The sequence below is a fragment of the Macrobrachium nipponense genome, chromosome 3, assembly GCF_015104395.2.
Source record: "Macrobrachium nipponense isolate FS-2020 chromosome 3, ASM1510439v2, whole genome shotgun sequence".
NCBI classification, from domain to species: domain Eukaryota; kingdom Metazoa; phylum Arthropoda; class Malacostraca; order Decapoda; family Palaemonidae; genus Macrobrachium; species Macrobrachium nipponense.
Genome location: NC_087202.1, coordinates 110,479,438 through 110,497,611, shown reverse-complemented (window position 1 = coordinate 110,497,611; position 18,174 = coordinate 110,479,438). Strand labels below are relative to the sequence as shown.

Below are 18,174 nucleotides of genomic sequence, written 5' to 3'. Positions count from 1 at the left end.
GGGATTGTCCTCAGAATTTTCATAATAGGAAGAAAACTGAAACAAGACTAGAAGAAAATATGGTTAAAAAACAGAAAATGGGACAGAAGAAGAAGAGGTTTAGTAGGAGAAGTTAATAAAATAGAGTGGAAGCATCATGGGAGGTGGTTGATGCAATTTTGGACACAGGGTGTAAATCAACAGTTTGCGGGGAATTGTGACTAGCACGTATTGTCATGGATTTGAGTCAGGAAGAGTTGAGGAGAATGAGGGACACTAGGACAGAGTCTAATAAAGTGTTTTTAATTTTGGTGAGACATCTTATAAGTCCGAGAGGAATAATAGAAATACCTGTGATACTAAAAAAACAGAAAGTTTTATTTGAAGACGGAAATTCTGCAAGGTGATATACCTGGCTGATAGGTAAGCAAACCATGAGTAAAATGGGTATGACCCTAAATTTGAAAGAAAATTGTGTCATAGTAGAAGTATTAGGGGGAATGAAAGTAGTTAGTAAGAAGACGAACAGGGTCATTTAAGAGTGCCTATAAGGAGGAGGAAGGTAGAAGAATTATTACTGGAGGGTTGGAAGGGAAAGAATCCGAGGGAAATTAAGAACACAATGAAGAAATTACATTTACAGTTTGGTCATGGAAGTGGAGATAAAATATGGAAGCTAACAGAGGTAAGCACAATGGAGTAATGGGTAATCGTGAAAAAGAAAAGAGGAAATAAGAAAGTTACTAACGGAAACTGATTAAAAATTGTGAGGTTTGTAAAAAATACAAAAGAAACCCCGCCAAACCGGTAGTAGGCTTTTCTTGGAGTAAAACGTTCAATGAAGTCGTTAGCGATGGATGTGGGAGAGATAGAAGAGAGAAAGTTCTTGGTAATAGTGGATATGGCAACGAGATATTGTCAGGCCTGTTGGATAAAAGATAAGAACCAGAAACTATAATAAAGATACTTTTTGAGTGCTGGTTTGCTATATTTGGAGCACCCTCCAAAATATTGTCAGATAATGGGGGGAGAATTTCAAAATGAAAAAGTAAGGAGGATGGCAGAAAAAATGGAATATTAAAGTATTAGCCACAGCATCAGAATGTCCGTGGAGCAACGGATTATGTGAAAAGACCGTAGGCATGATCAAGGGAAGTGTAAGGAAGATGATGGAGGAAGAGGAAGTAGATTGGTCCCTAGCTTTGAAATGGGTAGTGAGTGCTAGGAACTGTTTAATGAATAATGGTTTAGGTTTTTCTCTCCCAACCAATTAGTATTTGGAAAAAACCCTTCACTGCCTAACCTAATAGGAGAAGAAAGTTCTAGTCCTGCAAGCAGAGAAAAAGGGATGGAAGAGGGTATGGTAAGGGACACACTGAATGCAATGCACAAGGCCAGAGAAGCATTTATAAAAAATGAGTCCTGTAATAAAATAAGAATAGCGCTAAACAAAAACATCAGAGAACATAAATTTTGAAGAAGCAGTGGTAGGAGATGAGGTATTCTATAAGAGGGAAAATGAAAATGAATGGAGAGGACCTGCTCAGGGGTAGTGGGAGTATCGGGACAAACAATAATAGTCAAACATGGGGATTCTTTAAGAGAAGTAGCTAGGATACATGTGACAAGGATTCAACGACGATCACCAGATACAGAAGAGATATCGGCTAGAATAGATAAATCCCATGGGGTGAAAGGTAGGTCAGATGGCCCAAATGAAGGGAAAGTAGATTGGCTGGAAGGAGAGGAGATAATGGTGAGAGAAGGAATGCAGACACGAAGAGACTATAGAAAGAGAGGTGATAGAGGAAACAGTGGAAGATAACGGGCAAAGTGGGTCAATAGAAAGCGAGTAATGGAAGAGATACCAAAATTCAAAAAGGGAAATAGAGTTAGGGCTATAAACAATGATACAGGACAAGTAGAAGAATGGACTATTTTAGGTCTTGCAGGAAAAAGATCAAGCCAAGCATGGGCTGATTCGTACAATATACGAGACTCACAGTCAGGGTGACAAAGGGTGGGTTAACTTGAGGGATTATAGTCAGGTAGAAAAAATTGAAGATGAAGAGGAGGTGTTTGCTGGGGATTTGAAAATAGAAGCATAATGGAAGCTAAAGAAAAAGAACTTCTAAGTTGGAGAGATAACCAGGTATATGAGGAGGGGTAAATGATGTTGGACAAAAAGCTATATCTACAAGATGGATAGTAACTGAAAAGATAAAAGGGGGGGAAAGGATATGTAAAGCAAGATTGGTAGCTAGAGGGTTTGAAGAAGAAATGGCTGAGTGGGAAAAGGATGCTCCCACATGCAATGCTGAAATTTTAAAATTCTGTCTAACCATAATAAAGGTGAAAATTGGAATTGTTATACATTGGATGTCAAAACTGCATATTTACAAGGTGACGAGATACAAAGAGAAGTGTACTTGAAGCCACCAAGGGAAGATGGTTGGAGGGGATTATGGAAGTTGAAGAAAACAGTCTATGGGCTCAAGGATGCAGCAAAAGCATGTATTGTAAAGTGGTGAAAGTAGTGAAGGAGCTTCAAGGTGATAGAAGTAGACTAGAACCTAATATATTCTTTTGGAAAAGAACAATAAATTGGAAGGCATTTTGTGTACACGTAGATGATTTTTGCTACGGAGGAACTGAAGGATTCTTAAAGGAAACGATTGGGAGATTGAAAGGGAAAGTTGCAAGTAGGAGAAACAAGAGAGTAAAAGGTTCAAGTATATAGGAGTAGTAATAGAGCAGAGGAGAATAGATTTTCCCTTAATCCGTGGCAGTATATAAATTCCATAAGAGAACAGAGGCTAGAAGATATACGGGTAATAGAGTGCTAGAACAAAAAGAGTTAACAGAGTACAGATCAGTGGGTAGGACAGCTGAATTGGGTATCACTACACACGATGCCAGAAATATCATATGATATTAGCGAATTAAGTAAAGCATTTAAAGAAGGAACAAATCAGGATATGAAGAAACTTATTAAAATTGTGTTGAGAAAAACTAAGAGCATGATGGGCGAAGTTACAATAAGTGAGATGGAAGAAGAAAGGGTTTATTGGGAAGCCTATGCAGACGCTTCATTTGGAAACATAGAAGATGGCCATACTCAACTGGGTTATATTATTTCTTTGGACAGATGGGAAGAGGAGAAGTCCCATATGGTGGAAGTCTAGGAAATCCAGGAGAGTGGCAAAATCCACCATTGAGGCTGAAGCCTGAGTGTGGGGAAGCTGTAGAAGGATTGATATATTTCAAGCATTTGTGGGAAGAGGTAGTAGGAGGGAGAAATTTAGAAGCCTTGGTTAACACTGATAGTAAAACACTAATGACCGCCATCAAATCGAGCACTGGTGTAAGTAGCAAGAGATTAAAAATAGATATTGCTGCAATAAGGGAAACCATTGAATCCGGGGAAATAAAGGAGTGAGATGGATAAAAGGAAAGGAGCAAGTGGCTGATGTATTAACTAAAGCAGGAGTTTCAGGGAATGTATTAGAAATTATGTTAGAGGGTAAAGAGTTGGAGGACGAAGGAAATTAAGAGGGGAATAACTAGGTTAGGAAACAGTCGGAGGGGAGGGAGAAAGAGATAAGTGTGATTATATATTGTATAATTGTTATGGGTATAGATAAGTGTGGGATTATGTGTGTAATTGTTATGGGTATTTTATGCATTGTTGAAATATGGTGGGTCCTATTATATACAACATGTGGTAGATTCTAGAAGGTGTCTGTTGATGTATTTAAGTTGTGTGTGACGTCATAGGCTGACGTATAGACAAGATGGCGGCGGCGTCGGCAGGGTGTAAACAATAACACGGGGCAGTAGAAAGCACGTGTTGGTGGTGTGTGGTTGGTAGGGGAGAGCTCTCTGTCTGGTAGGGGTGTTTTTTTGGGTCGTAAGTCTTGTGGTGCTGGTGTTTTAAGGTGATTTCTGGAGTGTAATGGAGTTGGAGAAAGCGTACAGGTGGGTAGATTATTCATTTTTATAGAGAAAGAAAGGAGTTAGGCTAGGCCAAAATTCAAAGAGGGGCCCCACCCTGATGATTGTCTGACAAAATTCAGGGGTCTCGCTGAGCGCTTAAAATTCTTTGGAATTTCTAGCTCTCTCCAAGTGTTTTGGTCTTCTACGATCTGCAAACACTTGAGTGAGACGAGAATTCCTGATAATTGTTACTATGATAAATGGGAATCTTGCTGAACGCTCGAATTCCTTGTAATTTCTTGCATTCTCAAGTCTTATGGTTTTTCTGTAATTTTCAAATACTCGGGCGAGACAGACATTCCCGGTAATTGTTATTAAGAAAATCGGGAGTCCTCGCTAAGCATTAAATTCCTTGGAATTTCTAGTGTTCACAGGGTTGAATTGGTTTTCCAAACACTTGCAACGGGTATTCCTGATGATTATTACAATAATCAGGAGTCTCATTGAGTGCCTGGATCCCTTGGTTTCGTTGGCACTCACAGAATGCTCAGCTTCATCATATTGCTAAGTACCAGGGTGAGAAAAGGGTCGCCCAATTATTGTCATACAAGAATCTGGCTTTCTCACGCAGAGCGTGGGAATTCTTACGAATTCTAATGGTCGCTGAGCACTCATTATTATGATTGCTTGGATGGCAAGACGAGTTTTTACCAGTACAGATGAGTCCACTCCTGTCTGGTTTGGAGTTATGTAGAACTTGGAACTGCATGTAACACATTCTGGGTGAATGGTCAAGTATGTACTGTCCTTGTGTATTGGACCTTAGGGTCCAAACACATAAGACAGCAGACACAAAATCCCTCTTGTTCTTCTTCGGAGCTTCAGCCTTGAAGGAGAAGAACAGTTAATTGGAAGAAGTGATAGTTCTTCGTTGACGATTGCCACTCATGATTATGTAGTGGTGATCTGCTCAAGCTTACTGGCTCGGCTCGGCTCAGCTTGATCTGCCAATCTGAGTGCTCAGCTCTAACGAATGAACTCTTTACTCTTGATCGGTGCATTTCCTTTCCATGACATAACACCCTCCCTTCCCGTGTAGCAGCAAGTTTTTAAGGGGTCATCGTCTTTCGTGTTTATCATCTGACGCCTCCTAAACTCCCTCTTCAATGGTTTCCATGCTCTAAGAAGAGGAAGGTATTCTCCACCCCCTAAGAAGTCTCGCTTTGAGACTTCTAAGGGTCTGCCCCATTTCCTGGAGAGGAAGTAATTGGCTGTCTCTTCTCGGCTCACCTGCTCCTCTGGAGTGGAACCTGGATGCTATCCAGAAATTTGGTGTCTCGGGAGCCCTAGGAGTTTGAACAGAGGTTCATTCTCCTGTCTCTGGTTCCAAGGGCGTGCTCATGGAACCGGGGCTGCGTTGGGTGTACTCGTGTATGGGTGTGTCTGAGTGTACAACCCCCAAGGGGGGTCTCACATCCACAGTCAGTGATAGGTAGTCTTCTCTCCATCACAATAGTGGCACAGGACAAGAGAAGGAACGAGCCGCGTTGGTGGCTCGGACCCACCTGTGAAAGCCAGGAAAGGCTATTCTTCAGTGCCAAGATCGATGTAGCTGTCCCTCAGGACAAGGCATCTGAAGGAGATAGGAGGTGTTCCTCTGTGTAGTCCTCTTCATGAGTTCAATCACGGAGAAGATAGATGCGTAGCAAGATGTGGCAAGTTTCTTTCCAGCTTTTAACTGCATTTAACTCTAGTCAACTTTCGCTCACGTTTGCACGAACGAAACGGTTGTAGGGATGAATGCTTAGTTCAACAGAGAGAGAACATCGCAAGTTCAGGGAAGAGCGGGCAAGAACAGTCATCCTCCTCTCTTTTTTCCCTCTACTTCCTTGTTATACTGGATAAACAAGAAATAAGAGGGTATTCTGTGGAGTCTACTCCTCGGAATTCAAACCCAAGAGACTATTTTTTGGTTTTTGGTTCAGTCTTAGGATCTTACCAATATACGTCAATCCACTCAGGATGGATAGCACCAAGAGGTTTGAATGCCTCTCCAGTGCTACTGTTTTTGGGAACAACCAGTTCGGCTTCAACGAGTCGTCTTTGGTTTCCTGTTATCACTGTAGAAGTCTCCCTTCGGGAAAACTTCACCTTCGCTCACTTCATTAGAGAATGAAGGAGGTCTCCTTTTATAGTCCTTATTTGTGTCCCTCGAATGAAGAAGAATTAGGCTGGAGTGCGATTTCTGCCTCAGTACTGCTTGCTCTCCGAGATTCTTTTAGGTTTGGAATTGTTTCTCCTCTGTCGAGGATTGACTACCAATTTGAATCTCTGCCCGGCAATCACAGACTTATGTCTCTGGTTGGCTGGAATTCTCACATAAGTGTAAGCCATCTCTCCTGCACCACAATTGTCGTTGCAAGAATGTTCAGACTGAGATATATCTCATTAGACTCTCTATCCTCTTTCTGTTTATCCCACTGTATAACAGATGTCTGTAGCCATCTTCTGCTTCATCGCACCTGTCCCATCGGCTGCTGCGATGATGCAGAATGATATTCTTCAGAAAATTTGATTTTGTCTTCTAATATACATTCTAATTCATAAGGTGTTCCATTATTATTTGTTCACCCCGAATTGTAAATGAATAACGGAAGACTTCGTATGTTCTACCACCTGACTAGCTCTTCTCCCAAAGTAAATAAAAACTTCCTCCCTGATCCAACCACAAGAAGCGGTTCTTCAGGCAGTACAATCCTTGTGTTTTCATGAATGAAAGACTCCGCTTTCATTGCAAGCTCCCACTTACTCGCTGAACAGCAATGAAATAGCTGATTAACTTTTCAGTCCTCTGTAAAACAACGGATTAAAGTGGTCTTCACTGGTTGGTGTCATCGACGGGACTTTTCTATGATCAGAATCTTGAGAGTTTACTTCTTTCGATTCAACTGTGAAGACATAGGTCCACATTCACCTCTGTCATTCACTAGAAATATAGTATTGTCTCTCCTTGGTTGAGATTCAGCTACTGAGGAGAAACTTGTGTCTTGCCATCACAGGGACCTCAGTCTCTAGAAGGCAGTTGACTATCGTCTAATGTGCACATGCCTCGCGAGAATCATATCTCATCTCTATACATCATTGGCGAACAAGATAGACGATTTGTATGATTATTCTCAGCATAACCCTTCAAAAGGCGGGTGTCATGTTGTGGCTACGTCTTGGATGCGTGACAGCACAGTCAGTCAGCATCTGCTGAAGAGTCCAAGTCCTCCATGATCTCCACCGTGGACTTTGTATTGGTTGATCCAGATCAGTCATTACTTTGTCCTATTTGTGTGTTGCTGTACCCATGAAGGATTGACACCCTACATTGAGTGTTGATGCCTTCATCCACTGCAGACTGCCAATGCAGAAGTGTCCAATGACACGTTTTTCTCCGAGTCTTACGAGATTGTGAGAGAATATGTCAGACCAGAAGATAGATGGGGGTCTCATTGCAACCATATTTATATCTTTCTTCCTTTGGGTCTGTCCACAGGTCCTTGGAACCTCTTTTCCTTGGACCGGTGGTGGATGCTTGCAGATTGTGTTTGCTTGCCCGACTCCTTCACGAAATACAAGTTGCATCTCACCTATGGTGTGCGTTGCTAGAGGGGTAAGGGAGGATGTGGAGAGTGACTGGCCTCTCCACCTTCCCCTTCTTGTCCTTCTACTCCTCTTCCTTCAGGTTGAGTATAGGACTTGAATTTACACTGGCTGGTCGGGCGTTAAGCTTACACATTAAGCTTCCTTTCTATTTTTCTTATCAGAATCATAGAAGCAATCCTGCTCCTTCCTGTAGCAAAGCGCCTCAGTGGCGTGATCGGTATGGTCTTGGCCTCCCACCTTGGTGGCCGCGAGTTCGATTCTCGGGCATTCCATTGAGATGTGAAAGATGTGTATTTCTGGTGATAGAAGTTCACTCTCGATGTGGTTTGGAAGTCACGTAAAGCTGTTGGTTCCGTTGCTGAATAACCACTGGTTCCATGCAATGTAAAAATCCAAACAAACCTTCCTCTAGCAAGGGGAGGAAGGAGACTGGCAATAATGCAAATCCTTCCCAGAACTTTGCATTAATGCCTCTGACTCTGACTCGAAATGTTCTTTCCAGCTTTTTTTTGGATAAGTTACGATTCCTCACTCATTTCGAAAAGGCCCAGAAGTCTGACTCTTGATCATGCTGTAGTGAGTTGAAAGTGAGACTCAAATGTTATCTGAATTTTTATTTTGTTAATTTTACGTTTAAAAAAAATTTGGGTTTGTTGTACGTCATGTGTGTCAGTATTTCATTCTACTGCTAACTGTCAAATGGTTCTTCCCCACAGGTGTAGAAGCTTGCTATTCAGATGAGCTTCCTATTCAAGAGCTGGAACTTTGAAACTTGGACACCAAGTATTTTGTCTAACTTGATATGTCATAAACCTGAGACATTTAATTTTAAATGTTCTAGAGGAAAGTCCTAGAGCAAGAAATGGTTGTTTAAATATTGTGCTCCAGTGTTCCGTTTCGTTAATTATTGAACCTTATTGACTTTTGTTTCATTTGTTTAATAAAGAAGTATTTTATACAGAAGGATTTCACTTGTACAATAATACCCTCCTTGTTTTAAAATAAGCCCTTTTTTATTTTTTTGTCGAGAGAAATTAAATTACTTTTCCACTCTGGTTTTCATGGCTTAACACACAGTAACGGACCATATTTTACCAAAACTACCATTTAGCATCATACTGAAAATCTTAGGGGACTCTAGGGCCAGTTTAATCTTGAAAACTAACCCAATATATTGGGGCTCTTCAAAGTGGTGCCCAGAAAACTGAAAACTGTGAGAAGTATGCTGTGACCAGACGAACCTGCAGGAACTAGGCAATAGTACTATACGGCATCTTGTTACTTCATTGGTGCCCAGACCCAGGACCCCTTAAGTGTTCAAATCTCATATGCACTAAAGTGGACCAATCCATGAAAAAATGGAGCCCCAAGAGTCCACGGACCCTGTTGCAAATATGAGCCAGGAGGAATTGCTAACAAATCTATCAGAACGTGATGAAACAATTGTACTCCTCCAAGAAAGGCTCCTCCGATTAGAAGAGGAACTTCAAGCTCTGAAGTGGGAGCGTTCCCTGAAGAGTAGTGCTGCCTGTGTCACCCATATGGCACAGTGCACGACAAGTACTACCTTGACATGGAGTCAACCTGTGTCTATGGTGGCAACGGACACCTCCAGTACCTGGTTCTCAGGTGAGGGATTGAGGTCCCGTCATGATAGTCCTGCTTGTCTCTCTGACCCCCTTGGAATGGATGGTAAAGTTCCACAGCCGACAAGGATTCCCTCTACATATGCACCAGTAGATGTTTCTTCTAGTGTCCGTTCTAAGACAGTGAGTAGAAGACAAGTCCCTCTGCAAGATGCTTCACCAGAACCTTCTCAGTCGTCCTCCTCTTCATCTGAATCCGAGGTATCGAATACTGTACCAGTAAATACCATGGAGATTGGTCAGCTTGTTTTCAGGCGTTGGACAGGAAGGGATGTCCCAGACCAGCAGTTTACAACTGGGATTCTGGACACTCTTTCTCCCGTTTCCTCACCTCCTTCGAAACGTATTGTTCAGCCCGGTACTCCCAGGGCAGTACACACTTATAGATAGCTGAGCTTGGCAGGTATTTGGAGGGGGAAATTCGTTCAGTGTTCAATGTAGTAGGAGGAACAGAGGTAGACTACCTTGAGATGAAGAAGGAGCTCAAGGCCTGGTACAGCAGGGCGAAAGAGCAGTTCGGAACCAGACGGAAGACTCAGTTCAAGGAGGCCCAACTGACGAAAGGCAAGTCCCTGTCAATATTTGCTACTCGCCTTGAGCATCTGTACCAGGTTGCTCACCCTAACCAGCCATTAGATGGGGCAGAGCTTAAAGGTCCCCACCTGCTGGAGAATTCCGGCAGTGTCAGCAGTGTGCCTGGTGTAAGCGACCTGGACATCATTTTGAAAACTATCGTCATCAGCTCAATCTTTGTCTTAGGTGTGAGTCAGACAGCCATCTGTTGGCTCTCTGTCCAAAAGTGCCTCCTGTAACAAGGACACCAGAAAAAAAGCATCTAAAGTCTGAAAAAAAAACCCTACTAAGACTTGTGTGATATCTCCTGCTCTCACAGCCAGGCAGCATCATGTATCGCCTGCTCGGTCGTCATCACAGAAAACATCTCATCGGAGGGAGAAGACAACTAAAACAGTGAGACCAAAAGACCGGAAACAATGCTTGGTTTTGATAACAGCAGCTACAGGGTCTGACAGCAGCGAGACCAAGCAGGAATATCAGAACCCAGCTGCTCATTCAAGAGTGAAAACGGGCAAACAACTGGGAAGGTGGAGAGAAAGCATTCGCGTCTCTCGCCCAGGTGTTTAAGAAAGAGACTAAACGCGATAGCGTGGATGCGCAGTCTTTGACCAGTTTATACCTGATATACGCCAGCATTGCCAGATCTCACAGATTCCTTGCTTTTCAATCTCTGATTGTTTAACTGGATCCAGCTAAGCGCTAGAAAGCTATCTGATTGTTAAGACCAAAGGTTTGTTCACATACGAACAACTTATATATAATATTACTACTACATGTGGGTCATATGAAGGTTGTAAGATTTAATGCAACTACCTAGGCTAGGGCCTAGTTATGAGTCACTTTTAGGTAGTTGCTATCTGAAGCAAGGTGCTAGGAGTTGGTGACCCCATATTCCTAGCACCCCTATTCAGAGGAAAAAAATAAAAATGGAGAAACAACAGAGGTCCAGTCTTCACCTGGATGCTCTGCACTGATGCTGATGGTATGACTGGACCTGCCAGGGTAGAAATACTGCTTCTGCCATTCCTTAGTTCTAGCTTGCTCCAGGTAAGCCCCACTTCAGCAGAGAGCTGGGCCATTGCGGTGTGGGATATATGTCTATACTATTTTAAGGATTACTCAGATCTTTAAACTTTTTAACATTTTTATAATGATGGTAAGTTGCCATTTATTTGGAAGCAGTTCCCAAGTCCTAAGTTGATAACAGAATTATTGTAGTAAATAGATACTGCATTAACCTTTAAGAAGCTCAGCTTTTAAAAGAGGAGAGTAAATTCTATTTCTCTGACTGTAATTTAGTTCAGAGCAACTACTGAAAGTCAAGTTGTACTTCATATTCAATTAGTCGCTTTTGGACATTCCAGCCCCCTTTGAACACACAATGCCAGGAGCCATGGGTGCAATGAAGCTGCAGTGCACAGCAACTGGTTATGAATCATAAGGAAATTCAAACTTCTAATTTATATATCATCTTTTTATTTTGGCAATCCTCATCAAACCTCCAATGGACATACGGCAAATGGTCATAAAGCAGGGAGTATCTGTATTGTGCTTACTTAAAGCTGAAGTGACCAAAATATTTTTTGGCTAAGAAATAAATCACTGTTTACATTTGCAACATACTTAACAAGAAAGGTGAAAAAATCCTAAATCTGGTTACAGAACTGATGAGAACTAATAACATCTAATATTTTTCTAAGAATAAAACCAATGAAAGATTTCTTGTCTTAAAAATATCACTGTGAAATACATCCCCCAAGGGATGGCATATTTTTATTCATTTGTGCATTGATTTTGCAACAAAAAATATTCAGCTTTGCATGAATACTAAAAAGAAAAAAAAAACTAGGTTTTCAAACAATTACAAATCAGGAACCAACTAACCATACAACAATCAATGGCTAAATTTACAAAACATTTTTGAAGGAGATGAAGAGCCTGAAGCTGGTATTTAAACGATAAAATATATTACTATACAAAATAGTTACATTTGTAAACTTACCATGAAAACGGCTACACCAACTATTAGGCTTTTAATCTCATTCCTGTGAAAAGACAAAGTTAAGTGCAGCTCTAAAGTGATCTATGTTATTTAATAACTACTCACAGCACAGCAAAGTAGCTATTTATAAATTCCATATGCGTATAAGGATGCTCTCGTACTACTAGCACAACACAAAACCAAGAAACAGGATGTGAAGACAGTATGGCATAATCATTTAACAAATCAGGATACTTTACTTTTCATAAGTCTGTTATCTTAGAAAATATGACAAAAATAAAATAATGTCATCTGTTGTACACAGCAGTTAAAAATAGAATTCAAATCTCAAGAGCAAATGTGATTATTTCTTGTTAATCAACTAATACTGTATATACAATATAATATATACGTAAAGGAATGATATGAAAATATCACAGCAATGTTAATTAAAATATTTAACTGAGGAATTGAGGATATCCAGGTTAGTGATAATTAGTGATAATCGGAGGGAGTTAAGCTGCTTCTGCTTAAAAACAAAAAAAAAAAATATTAAAATACTTAAATTGAGCAATACAGTATGCATAATACATAAAACTCAAATATGGGCAACATAAAAAGTGTACTAACAGGCTGTATGAAATCAAATGCTCCTAGTTACATTACATAAAATGCAATAAACCCCTTACAAAGGATAATTCTATTTGGCTATGACCTGTGGCCCTAAAACGAGACCATGAGAACAGAATTATACTAACAGTTTTTATGGAAAAATATTAAAAATTATTACCTACAGAACAAAAAAGCCTGCAGTACTATACATTGTCACATATTTCAGTAACCAGAATCCCATTTGTTAGAAGGAAATACGTAGCTTTTTACCCTTGTATATTTTTACTTCGAAGCATAAAATTCACTTGTTATGCTTTGCAATAAAGACAAACATGGACATGGGGAGCTAACAAATGCAGTACTGAAGTGTAAAGAGATTTCCTTCACAGAAGAGGCTTCTTTCGACATGTGACAAAAGTAAACAAACTAAGAATATAACATAATACAAACTGCAGAATATAAGATTGTACTGGATAAGATTATTGCTATTAACACATTTTAACCTGGCTACTGACAAAAACTTTTAACTTGTAGGAATGGCATGAACTTTATTCTTAATAAATATATTGCATTGTAATAATAAGTTACAACTTACTGAAAAATAATTATAATTACTAAAAAAGCAAAAAGAACAACTTTCAGTATTTCCTAATCCTGGATAACCATGAAGTCTACCCTCTGGATATGTACAGTAATAATCTTGACTGGGGTACTAAATTATACATCAGTAGTTCCATTTCTGGAAATAACACCAATTGTAAGGGATTTATTGCCCATAGTACTTCTGCTAAAATCAGTACTTTCTCTATCAAACATTGTACGTCTTGGAAACATGCTGAACCGTATGTAATAGTGTGTGGTACAATACATATGTTGCAATTTGAAAGAATACGTACATAACTTATACAAATCCTGTACATGTATTTATATTCTTGTGCAATGATGTACACTGAATGCATTGTCACAATGACGACTGTAATAATTCAGCATGAGTCTTTAATGGAGAACTTCCAGGTAAAAGTATTTTAAAACCAATTTATAGGGAGAACAAACAATTGATCATGCAGCAAGGGGTCAAAAACTTAACCCAAATTCAATATTTTGTGCATAGATTAAAATTATCATCTAATTTTTATTTGACTAGAGGTAAAAAGTGCACGTGTATAAAATATATATGTTTATATATATATATATATCTCGTATATATATGTGCGTGCATATGGAAAAATGATGCTGTACAGTTAACTACTAATCAAGCATTTATCATGAAAGCTTGCAGTTTTGTTAAAAAATGTTACAAACACTTTATAAAGGTTTATACTGTATATAGAGAATATATTATAATCTGAAATGGCTCTCTTAGTTCTAATTTATGTCATAGATATCAAACATGATATTAACTGTTTGTTTATATACAGCATACACATACAGTATCTATATATACTCATATAAATTCATATCCCTTTTTAGACCATGAGCATACCAATATGCTAACTGGAGATATTACAAAGTGACTTGATGGGTTGAGCACAATTATTTTCACATTGAGCCTAAAATTAACATACAGTATGAATGCTAGAAGGCTAGTATAAGTCTGACACTGAGATACAATACTGTCAAATATGCTAATGTATTTGGCTTGTGAGCACAAACTTCCTACTGCAGTAGAAGCTGTCACTAATGATTATTTCTCTTTTGCCAACTTATCTTTTTTCAACCCAGGTGGATAAAGAATATTTTGCAGATTTACTCAAGCTTCACTCTATCTGGGCCATATCCAATAACTGCAGCTGATGGACAAAAACTCCAAAATAACTAAGCCAGTTTGGGACTTTTCCCCATTCTTCATTTACTCATGGATAACATATCTATGCATACAGATCCCATGAGTACTTCACTTCAATTCTAAAATCAGAGATTGCAAACTTGTTCAATGAAAATTACCATCCATCATTAAATATTACGTACTTTATAGGATCTCGGGTGGCATACACCATAATACATATGCATGTACAGCACAGCTCTTGTAAAAGCTAGTATGTATAAACATGCTACAGCAGAGCCTTGACTGTGAACCTCATTCATGAAAATGGAATCTCCAAATCAGTAAACTCTCTGGATCCTCATGAATTTAAGGGACATAATGCACATATAGTATTAACAGTGAATGGTTATTTGGTTGTTTTAATATATCAAAATACAATAACAACAGATTCCCATTTCAATGACTTCTTGAATTAGTGTATGTGTATGAATACTGTATGTACTATATATACATTGTATAGCATGGCATTTTAACCTTGATATGCACTGAAATGAGGGTTGTTGCTACAGTATAAACACGCTGAAGTACTGTATATATATACTATATATTAATAAAGACAGTATTGCTAAGTTTTCTGAGCCTAATAACTCGTCAAAGTGGTAAACCATGACATTTTATTTGCAATACATCATACAGACTTCACTTGCTTCATTACATGTTCAAATATATATATATATATTTCACACCATCTGTAAAAATGTCATTAGTATCAGGCATCATTCATTAACAAATGTCATTTCATGTTAATATTCAATTTGCCAATGCGCATTCAATACATAGAAACTCAGAAACAGTAAAACTATTATTACACTGAGCTTCAAGTACTGTAAATGGTGAAGCTCTCTAATTATTAACAGGGACAAGCCATACAAGTGCTTGTTGCTGTGTTAACAATATGCTGTGCTTTTACTGAAACTTACAGCACATTACCTGATATGTAGATAAATATCTTATTTTCCTGGTGGATAGTCACTCCTATGAAAGGATTTTATTTTGCTTGATTATAATTACTTAAATCCTGTTACAAATATGAAAATAGTTGGATGATATGTGTTGAGCAGTGGACATGTATATAATTTCCAAATAAGTATAAATTATTTGCTGGCATAAGACTATGCTACCCCTTCTGCAACAAGATTTTTATCAGCACAAAAATTTTTTACTCCAGAGGTAGCAACTGATTTGAACTAGGACGGTTTTGATGTACTAATCAAATTATAATTTATTGAGACTCATTCCTTTCAGCTAGTGCAAGACTCCAAATCCGCTCATGGCTTTTGACAAAGAGTAAACAACATAAAACAGAAAATTATTACAGTAAAACTATTTTACTTTTCAAGAAGTGAAATGATTAAACTCCAAAAGTAAAACTGCTACTTGCCATCCTTACTCTCTGTAAACTGCTAATGAATTTTATCTGATAGCAGCTTTGTATTCATCGAAATGCAGTTAGCCAATAAACTTACAAGATGAGTAACCTAAAGATTACTGCCAATTCCAAGCATCAATTAAAAAAACCAAGGAAACAATTTTAAAAAAACAGGAAAAACATAGTTACGTAGTTAGCTTCCATTAAATGGCTAACAGCTTTTCTCCTATTGGTCCAAATAAATTAAAACTAGCTTTGGAAGCTAACAGTCTTTCAGCAAGAGAACAATAATGTTTATATATTAAAATGCAATGTATATATATTTGTATAAAAATTCTATGTATATATATTATTAAAATAAAATACAACACTTACCCAACAATTATCATTATTGACATTCATGTCTCGCTTGGAAAATTTAACTTCAAAATCATATTCCTGAAACATCTCAAGTCATTCTCAAACAGTTCAATGAAGAAGTGAAAAAATTATATAAACTATAAATTACACACCATAGTTTATGGAATTGTATGTAATTTTGTAACCTTATCTTGTGACAGTGCACAAATGCTTTGCGTAAGAATTGAAGTTTCGTGAATGAAAGTGTAATGGGTCCTCTATAGGAATCTTGACTACACAATGTACTACTGCCAAATATGATTATTATATTTACATAACTTGTAACTAAAATGACTACAGCAGCAAAGAAATATGGTCATTTGGAAAATGGTGATCGATAACTGATAAGTAAGCTATACACAAAACCGTTAAACAAAAATGAATTGAAACTCTTAATAAAAAAAATGTTTAAATAATTCCACTTTTATGAACTACTTTCTTAGTTTTTTACATTCAATAAATGCATATTTCTAACTTTTACAGAACATAGAAATGGTCATGTGTCTGCAATACTGTATATCTGGATCCCTAATAGTCATGTAAGACGAAAATGTCTGGTAGTCTTTGTGATGATGTTCATCAACAAATTTCACCATCAGCATTACATTATTACAAATAGAAACATAAATGCTCAAAGTGAACTAGTGCATAACTAACCAAGCGCATTACTCACAACGGACAGCACTATTGTTAAGAGGCTAAACTCTGAAAGGGTTAACAGTAACAGAAGAAAAAGAAAATTTTATTTTTGGATTGTCAGGCACAAACTCTGAAAGGATTAACAGTAAAAAGAGGAAAAAGAAAAAGTTATTTTTGAATTGTCAGGCACTAAGTTAGTATGTACGTACAGTGATTGCATGTTAGAACAATTTTCTTCTTAGTCTTCATGAATATGAATGGATTGAAAGTATTTCAATGAATGTATTTTATTTGATTAAAATAAACTTAAAATTTATACCACTAATAAGACAAAAGGTGAACATTTTCACCTCTTGAGGACAACACCTGAAAATTTTGTGCACGCCTAATATATAAAATTTATGTTACAAATCAAGAGTCTTGCCTAAATGTTAAAGGAATGAGTTTTTTTTTTAAGTCAATTATAGCTTAAATATTAAAAAAATGAGAATAACATGGAAAACTGCAAAATTTCTGAAGCTCTTTCTTTTTTTCTTTGTTAAACCATCAGTAGCTTAAGCGCTGTAAATTTTAGCAGATCCTAATGGCACCAATATACAATGCATGTAGGTATTACCTTGCAAAATATGAAAAATTCTTCTCCAAAAGCACCATGCATGCTTATTTTATCAATGTACAAAAATTGAATTACACCTATCATAATGTTAATTTCAAATGGGTTACAGTTATATTAAGCCTAAACCAGCATGCAACTCTTGATAACAATTACTTAATACAATGAGATCAAACATATAGTTCTAATCTTATTAAATACTGTACTTCAGAGCCAGTAGTTTAACATCAACAGCAAATGCAAACTGACCTTTCAATAGTACCTGGTGTTCAGCCATTGTCAATAACTGAGAACTTCTGAAATTCCTCTGCTTCAAGAAGCCTTTTACAGCTACAGTATTACTATTCTGAATATGATATGTATTTAATTTATGAATTCAAATACTGCTCTCTTTAAACCAATCTATATTTTGATATTGCAGCACCCATTGTCACATTAAAATATTCAATTGTCACATTAAAATATTCAATATGTCAATACCTACAGAAATTACTTAAAAATTTTTTTTAAACTGAAAATGATGTTAGTACAATTATTCATTTTTCCATAGAAAATCATATCATAAATTGTACTTTCTTGTGTATTTTCTTCATGTAAGTAACATATACTTACCTAGTTATCTTCATTAGTAAAAGTGTCAAAAATTAAGGAATACGTATTCAAAACAAAAAATTGGGGACCTAAATAAAAAAATTATACACAGAATACTTTTAAAGCTCACAAACATAAATTTCTTGAAATGAAAACCAAAAGACCACAAATTTTCATATAATTTTCAAGAAACTTCGCGGATCAGTGACTGTGCGCCGTCTTGGAAAAGGAATAAGAAGGTGCAGTAGCCAGTAACGACCAAATACGTGAAGAAAGTTGTGGAAGGCCGACCGATGAACAACTAGCATACCCTAAAATGTACATACATGCCATAGTAATCAAAACTAAAATGTTAGA

The 18,174-nt window shown here is 37.7% G+C and overlaps 2 protein-coding genes across 3 annotated transcripts in view; one reads left to right on the top strand and one right to left on the bottom strand.

Annotated features, from left to right (window-relative positions):
- Positions 1–8,473, top strand: part of LOC135222473 (SET and MYND domain-containing protein 4-like) — a 73,016-nt gene extending 64,543 nt beyond the window's left edge. The window contains exon 14 of the mRNA XM_064260560.1: positions 8,283–8,473. Within this exon, the coding sequence (XP_064116630.1) occupies positions 8,283–8,335 (53 nt within the window). The 3' untranslated portion in view covers positions 8,336–8,473. The remainder of the gene's footprint in view (positions 1–8,282) is intronic.
- A 2,774-nt stretch (positions 8,474–11,247) lies between these two features.
- The window catches only part of LOC135221955 (palmitoyltransferase ZDHHC22-like), a 307,849-nt gene continuing 300,922 nt past the window's right edge, over positions 11,248–18,174 (bottom strand). For both annotated transcript variants that reach the window (XM_064260001.1, XM_064260002.1), the window contains exon 7: positions 11,248–18,128. In XM_064260001.1, the coding sequence (XP_064116071.1) occupies positions 17,991–18,128 (138 nt within the window). In that variant the 3' untranslated portion in view covers positions 11,248–17,990. The remainder of the gene's footprint in view (positions 18,129–18,174) is intronic.